Below are 7,685 nucleotides of genomic sequence, written 5' to 3'. Positions count from 1 at the left end.
TTTAAGAAGTCTTCAAAGATTGGCTCTGCGTTGTTTACAAGAAGCAGAGCCACCAAGTCTTAGTATCTAAATCTAAATAACCCAGCCTACCTAGATATCTGATGGTAGGTAGGGCCCCACACAAACTTAATGACCTCACTAAACACTAATGAGGCGGCAAAGTCTAACTATTGTCGATTAAACCCTTCATTAATATTGATAATTAATTAATTAATTATAATATCTCATATCGCTGTTTCTTTCCGTCCTCTGCTCACTCCAAGGAAACAAATTCCACTGTCTTTCTCTTTCCCTCCCTTCCCTTCCCACTTGCTTTTCTTGGAAGTGAAAGGAAAGGAGAAGAAAATGAAGCAGGGAACATGGCCTGCTCGATCGGGCTTATCTCGTTTCAAAGCCCTACCATTGGTAAACTTTCAATCCACCACTCGCCGCTCCAAAGTCCTTTCTAAATCATCAAGATCACCGCCTTTAATCGACGCTCCTGATTTCTCGGCGCTTCCGTTCGATATTTTAACCAAAATTGCGGCCTCCTTCACTCTTCCAAATCTCCAAGCGGTGTCTCTGGTTTGTCGCTCATGGAGGGACGCGCTTCGGCCTTTGAGAGAGGCGATGGTGCTTCTTCGATGGGGCAAGCGGTTCAAGCACGGCCGAGGTGGCGTGCGTCCTAATTTGGAGAAGGCTCTTGACTCGTTTTTGAAAGGCGCTGCTCGTGGGTCTACTCTGGCTATGGTTGATGCTGGACTTGTTTATTGGGAAATGGGCTGGAGAGAGAAGGCTATTGCCTTGTATCATAAAGCTGCCGAGCTTGGCGATCCTGCTGGACAGTGTAATTTGGGAATTTCTTACTTGCAAGGTAGCTCTTTTGGGAATTTCTTCCCCCTTTTGAATATTGGGTTTTTTCATGGGAATGAGATTGATGCTTGCTTGTGTAAACTTTAAATGATGATTGCAAATTAATACATGGAGTTCTTGCTTGTAATGTTTGTGTTTGTTACTGTCAATTTAGTTGTTTTTTTTTTTCTCTCTCTCGATTTTCGCTTGTTTTTAGGTTGATGGGTTCTGGTAATATGTGAACGTTGGAAATTTAAGTATAAAGAAGGAAATGTGGCAAAGAGACAGTTGTAACTTGGTAGCTTATATGGCACATGGCTCATGATTTTTTGTGGTGTTTGCAGCTGAACCTCCTAGGCCAAAGGAAGCCATAAAATGGTTATTTCAAGCTTCCATTGCTGGGCATGTTCGAGCTCAATACCAACTTGCTCTTTGTCTGCATCAAGGTCGTGGGGTGGATCATAATCTTCAGGAGGCCGTAAGCCTTCCCATTCCTTTTCCTTGTAATTGATGAGTTTGTTTTATCATTTTTTTTAAATGGGAGGGGGGTTGGCTAGGAATTTATGATGTGGTTCATCCTTTAGTTTATTTATATGTTAGAACTGTCCTTATTAGTTCTCCTTCATGCAGGCTAAATGGTATCTAAAGGCAGCTGCAGGTGGGTATGTACGTGCAATGTACAATGTTGCACTCTGTTACTCGATAGGGGAAGGATTGTCTCAGAATCGTCGACAAGCAAGGAAATGGATGAAGCGAGCTGCTGATTGTGGCCACAGTAAAGCACAATTTGAGCATGGACTTGGTCTCTTCTCCGTATGTAGCATATCCATATTGATTTACCAGCATTATGTGAATGTTTTTGGAAATATGAAGTATGAAGTGGATTCATTTAATTTGTGCTTAAAGCACAACAAATTATGGAAGGTCGAATGAAGCAATAAAAGATGTGTATAGGAGGGTTAAATTAGGATAGCAAAATATTACCACTTTCAATTTGATTCAATTGGCAATGTAGGGGCATAACTCTGGACTTCCATGGAATCTTTTACATTTTGAGTGGAGTGTGAGAAATGTGTGGTTCCCTTTTTCAATTTATTTCAAAAGATGGAATTTCCATGTTAGACATTGCCTTATTAATGGTTGGGTTCATCTTTGATGGCGGGTTTGCAGGATGGTGAGATGATGAAAGCTGTAGTTTACTTGGAACTTGCTACTCGTTCTGGTGAAACAGCAGCTGCTCATGTCAAGGATGTAATTCTCCAACAACTTTCAGCGCCTTCACGTGATCGTGCTATGCTTCTTGCTAACAACTGGCGTGCTTTGCCTTCACCTCATTGAGTTTATCAAAGTCATAGGTTTAAATCTTGAAATTATAGCTACTCTTCTTTTTGGCTTGTACATGTTTGGGGATTTACTGTTAACTATATTGTAACGAATTTTAGGTGTCATATTGAGTTATTTCTGTTTGAAATTTTGCTGTCTTTGATTCTAGTTTCTTTCTAGGTACTCTTCAGTTATTTTTGCCTTAAATTACAAACACATTTAATTGCTGTGCTAGATTACATCAGCAGAATTATAATAAACTAACTAAATATTTTCCTTGAGGTCTCAAAATGGAACTGAAGTATTTTAAATGTATGCTTTCTGTAAAGAATTCAACCTATTTTGTTTATTGAAAGTTTTGGTATAAATATAATCCTCATATTAGATTATGTATATCTCCTAGTAGCATTTACTCCTGTCGATAGTGTACTAACTATTTGATCGCTTTCTTGTGATCAGGATTATCATGTGGTACTACATTTGCAGTGGATAATTAACTTCGGGAATCTGAAGTCAATCATTTTAAAGGCTTGAAATTTGCTAGAGTTGTCACAAATCCATTTAAATGAGCATGCAATCTTCTCTTACTATCTGGCTGCCATGACCTTACCACATTTTTTGATCCTCTGTCAATTATTAATATAGAATATTCTCATGATCTACGCTGATAATTTGAGCCTCTTATTAATCTCTTGTTGGTGCACTAAAATTTCCTTACCTTCATGTTCCCAAGAAAGTGCAATATCCAGTTGTGGGAGAGCAATTGTGCAGTGTCATGTTTTCTGGTCTTTTTGGTGCTGTTTTGCTGCGTCATACAACATTTAATATGGATGAAGGCTACAACAGCAGTGTAAAAGGTTCCAAATATGGTGTATGGTGGTGCTCTTTGATAATTCTAGTTAAATGCAATGTGTTTTGCTATTAAGTTACGCGTGGAAGGGGTTTTGCAATGTATTGTCAATCGTGTTGCTAGGAATCACAACAAAGTTGGATGGGAGAAGAGTCGGTGTTGGTCTAACTTTGATGTAAAGTACAACATATTGTACAGTTTTGGATGAATCTATCTATGAAAATGTTAAGCTTTATTGCAATATTATGAATATTTAACAAGAAAACGTAGTTGCAATTGAATGTTTTAGTGAAATTGATTTTATATAGATTTATTGAACACACTTTGTGAAAAGAGATGAAAGTGACGATTGTATTACTGAGATTACTCGAGAAATAGACATGCGATAATAAGATTACGTGAAATGCAAAATAACTCTGAAATTCTTTAAACCCCAGGAGGATGTGAAAGTGAAACATACAGCTTGGCTTACACTATATTTGTCAAGGAAAATTCCATGGCAAGATTTGCACTTGCACCACTATGTAAAAAGAGTCTTCAAAACAATGCCAACTGCTGGGTTTTGGCCCTTTCATCCTTAAGTTAAGACGTTAACTTGTTGAAGCTTCAAGTTGCCAAATGTTTGGGCAACCATCAACTCAAATGATCCAATAAGGAAATCTAAAATTCCATGCCTGAAACTGAAAGATAGAAAGAGGAAAAGCAATAAGCCATACAGAGACCAGAAGCTTGGATAGGAAAATTGTGAGGTTTTGTAGTATCGAGTATGTACTTAATTAATTAAATTTAAGAATTACGTTAGGTTCATGAGCATAGGGTAGTTTGTATATATATTTGATGTTTTCTATAAGAAAATGCCATTTCTTTTATTTCTTATTGACCAGGAGGCTTAATCGATGTGCACTACATGATAGGTAAATCAATATTTTTTTTCTTTTACCATATTTTACCTAATTAACAATAGTTAGTACGTGGAAGGTTCCAGCTTGTCATTTCCCATTTTGCGCAAGATAGAAAAAACAAACTAATAATGTTATATAATTACATATCCATTATATTTGATTATTATTTTTTTTTTGAAAATATATTTTGATTGTAATTTTTATTCTTGAATCTAATTAATTAAATAATAAAAAAGAAATTGTGGATGATACTATGATGCATATTCTAATATTAATATGTGAATTGCTGTCACGATTAACTATTAATATGCATCTACAAAACAAACCGTCAACAACCAACTCATCCTCCAAAATTCTCGTTGCTCATTAAATTGCATTACCCTCTGAAAATGTATTCAAAAGACTGAGAAATTACCCTCTTCCATTGCATTTGAAATCTGCCTCTCCAGAACCTATTCATCGCATTGCAAACTGACACACACAATATCAAGGAAAGCAAAAATGTCAACAAGAAAAATCACCAAAACTATCCTAATTGTAATGCTTGTCATGTCTGTCTGCTTCGACGTTGGATAAGCCTGGGATTGGCCATGGTCAGAAACAAATGAAGAAACATTGTCACCAACAAATGAACAAGCATGGTCACCATCAAATGAACAGAATAACAACCCGGATTGTATCCAACAGTGCCTTTCAAAATGCATGTGGCCTCACGGAGACCAATATTCAGAAAAATGCAAAGAGGAGTACTGGCATGTATGTAGTAAGGGGAGCCAATCCTCGAAACATTACTAATAAATGAAGAATTATGATGATAACTTAAAGAAGTATCAGGGAAGAAGGGTTGCATCATTTGTCCGTCACGCTGAAATTGTAATGAATGATTCTTGAGTTCTTGATAATAATAGGCATTATGGAGCATTTTATCAGAGACAGATTTTTTAGGGATCCTTTTCTTTAGAATACCCTGATACATCACAAATGTACACATGTATTGCAAAATGTAAATTTTTTCCTTCAGCAATATACATGCAAATTCATACCAAAAAAATAAAAAGCAGACGCAAATGATAATTGCCATTGTTTAATACATTAATGCTTTCGGGACTGAGTGTCTCAAGTTGATTCAACTATAAAGTAACAAACAAAGAGGGAAGGAAGCCCAGGAAGCAAAACTTTTGGCACGAGAAGGCTTGCTAAAAATCAAATAATAAAATAAACTGGATAAATTGGGAGAGAAGACTGGTTAAATTTGATATCAAGTTGATTCAACTATAAAGTAACAAACAAATTTTACCAACTATTTTAATCAACTATCATTCTCCTATTGAATCCAACTCTATGTTTCTGTACGCCTTGTCCTTAAAATGCATCAGCCTGGTTCAACTATTAACATCAAAATAATTTCCAAAAAAATATTGACTCACCTAACCCGCGTTTAAAGCACTTACGAAAATCTTTGAGAATTAGTGCCAGTATGATAGAGGTTGGTGTGATATCTTGCCTTGTTCACCAATTCTCTCAACTCAGGATGTTGTGCAACCACTGTCCGTTCTTGTTCTACCCCCTCAAGGGCAGTCGACACCCTAGCTTGCACCAAAGCCTCATTATTGCCAGCATGTAATACAAGATAACAGAGGAGAATCAATCCATTCACTAGTGCTCTTTCATTCCCCCTCAGCAACTTCATCAAAGGCGGTACCCCATTGAACTCCACGATAGCCTTACAATGTGCATCACGCAGGAAATTATCAGGACAAGCAAACTTCCCTAGTGCTATGGCAGCTTCTGTTGCAACTTCTTGGTTCTTATTACTAAGATGAGAAACTAAAGGACCAATGACTCGAGTCTCTCTAGCTGGAAAAGTCCTAGCCAAAGAACCAATCGATTTTATGGCAGGAATTTGCAATCTCGGATTATCTAATTCTTTAATTACCCTCAAGAGTTGATCAATAACAGCCTTTGCAGCAGGGGAATTAGTTCTAAAAGCTGCACGTCTAAGATCAGCATTAGATTCAGCTGCTGCAGCTATCTCCTTTATAGTCATCAAGCAATTATATTGCAACTCTCCTTCTTCATTTTCAACCAATTTTGCCAGACAAAGCAACCCCTTTGTGTCCGTTATCCTTTTACTATTTGACACACTTCCACTAGCAAGCATCCATAAAGCCTCTGCACAACTAATTTTCAACTTAAGCTTAACTTCAGGACTCTCATTTTCCCTCTCTTTCCTATTTCCTCCCCTGCTGCTTCCTTCCGAATGAAAACTCGAAAATGAATTCGTATATGGCCTATGATGATGATTAATATTATTCTTCAATCCACTTATTGAGTTTTTCTCCATCTCTTTATTAATTTGAAAGATAGAATGGATACTCTGCTTACCGGACTGAAACATTTGATCGTCGGAGAAAGTCTCGAAAGAGAGCAATGTAACAAGCGGTCGAATAGCATTTTCTCTTGCAAAATCATCCTGGGCAAGTGAATCATGCTCCGCCATTCTTGCCACCAAACCAGCCATCAGAATTTGAACCCTCATCGGAGAATCCGCCAAAACCTTAACTATAAGCGGAACCCCTTGTTCGTTCACAATAGTCCTTACTCTCTCTTGATCATTAGCCAAGTACAGCAATGCGTTGGCTCCCGCAATTTGTGCCTCCGGCGAACCAGTCTCTTTTAAAAGCTTCAAAAACGGCGGCACTCCACCTTCTTCGACAATAATTTGTTTGTTCCGATCATTATCTTGAGCAAGCGATGCAAGTTGATTAGCAGCTTCAATTTTTTCAGGCAATGGTCGCCCATAAATAGAAGCTATAGAAGACCAAACCCAAGCAAGAATTGGATCATTACTTGCAGTTGGCGGTAGAGTAAGAACAATACCACCATCCTCGGCTCCATTACCAAAGCCTAAAAGACCATCCTCACCTCCATTATCAAAGCCTAAAATACTGCCAAGCCATTTAACATCACCAACAGAAGCTTCTAGATGATTTAACACTTTCCGAAAATCAGCGGCACTGATAATCGTAACAACCCGACGAAGCACACTCCGGCGCTTACACTTACGGACTAGGGTTAGGGCACGCTCGAGATTCTTACAAACCTCGGCGACAATACGGCGAACCGGCCGTTCATAGAACGACTGAGTAGAAGAAGTGAACCGGACAAGCGAGCGTAGTTTCTCAAGAAGCAAACCGGCGTAATTACCTATATTAGCACACTCAAGCTTGAATGAATCAGCCTCGTCGACAGCGGAGCGAAGTCGTTCAGCAAGCAGGATCGGAAAGGTGAGTTCCTCTCCGAGTCGTTTATCTTCCATCAATTCGTGGGGCGAGTAACTGACTGGTTGAATTGAATAAAAAATGGGCAAGTGGTAAGCTAAAATAGGACTGTTCGGGTTAGGAAGCGAGTCTAGAGCGAGTCAGAAAGAAAGAGGAAGAAAAGGAATTTGGTGTTTGGGTGATTTGCTTGGTAAGTTGGTTGGTAATGGTGCTGGTTCATTCTCTGGTGGCATGTTTTTGTGTACCTTTTTCCTGGGGAATTGTGTTTGTTTGTACTAGTTTTTATTTGTTTGAGAAGGGAAGCGCGTGGAGAGAAAGAGAAGGAAGAGGAGTAAAAAATAGTAACTCCCAAGAGAGAGAGAGAGAGCGGGTAACCGCCGTGGCGTGCTGCGTTATGGAATTGGCTGAGAAGTGGGGTGGGAAAGTGCGTGGAGAGTTGAAGGAGGAGGGCTAAAAGAGGCAGATTAGGTTATAAACTTGAAATGATTTCATTCTTTT

General features: G+C 38.5%; 2 protein-coding genes across 2 annotated transcripts; one reads left to right on the top strand and one right to left on the bottom strand.

The window, feature by feature from the left end:
* Window positions 1–233: 233 nt before the first annotated feature.
* LOC105644654 (F-box family protein) lies at window positions 234–3,245 on the top strand. The gene is made up of 5 exons (XM_012230082.4): window positions 234–853; window positions 1,176–1,309; window positions 1,462–1,644; window positions 2,002–2,186; window positions 2,614–3,245. Exons 1-4 carry the CDS (start codon window positions 346–348, stop codon window positions 2,167–2,169), a joined length of 993 nt encoding a protein of 330 aa, XP_012085472.1. The 5' UTR covers window positions 234–345; the 3' UTR covers window positions 2,170–2,186; window positions 2,614–3,245.
* A 1,712-nt stretch (window positions 3,246–4,957) lies between these two features.
* On the bottom strand, window positions 4,958–7,649 carry ARO4 (armadillo repeat only 4). Its single transcript, XM_012230083.4, has one exon. The coding sequence runs from the start codon at window positions 7,223–7,225 to the stop codon at window positions 5,354–5,356; it is 1,872 nt and encodes a 623-aa protein (XP_012085473.1). The 5' UTR covers window positions 7,226–7,649; the 3' UTR covers window positions 4,958–5,353.
* Window positions 7,650–7,685: the final 36 nt, after the last annotated feature.

This window comes from Jatropha curcas, chromosome 3, assembly GCF_041381405.1.
Source record: "Jatropha curcas cultivar XTBG-Jc1 chromosome 3, XTBG_Jcur_1.0, whole genome shotgun sequence".
Lineage (NCBI taxonomy): Eukaryota > Viridiplantae > Streptophyta > Magnoliopsida > Malpighiales > Euphorbiaceae > Jatropha > Jatropha curcas.
Note: the sequence above shows the minus strand (reverse complement) of the source record. Positions and strands in the feature narration are given on the sequence as shown.

Coding starts and splice junctions, on each gene's coding strand:
- LOC105644654 (XM_012230082.4), top strand. CDS start 346: ATGAAGCAGGGAACATGGCCTGCTCGATCGGGCTTATCTCGTTTCAAA. Junction 854..1,175: donor GGGAATTTCTTACTTGCAAG/GTAGCTCTTTTG, acceptor TGGTGTTTGCAG/CTGAACCTCCTAGGCCAAAG. Junction 1,310..1,461: donor ATCATAATCTTCAGGAGGCC/GTAAGCCTTCCC, acceptor TCCTTCATGCAG/GCTAAATGGTATCTAAAGGC.
- ARO4 (XM_012230083.4), bottom strand. CDS start 7,225: ATGGAAGATAAACGACTCGGAGAGGAACTCACCTTTCCGATCCTGCTT.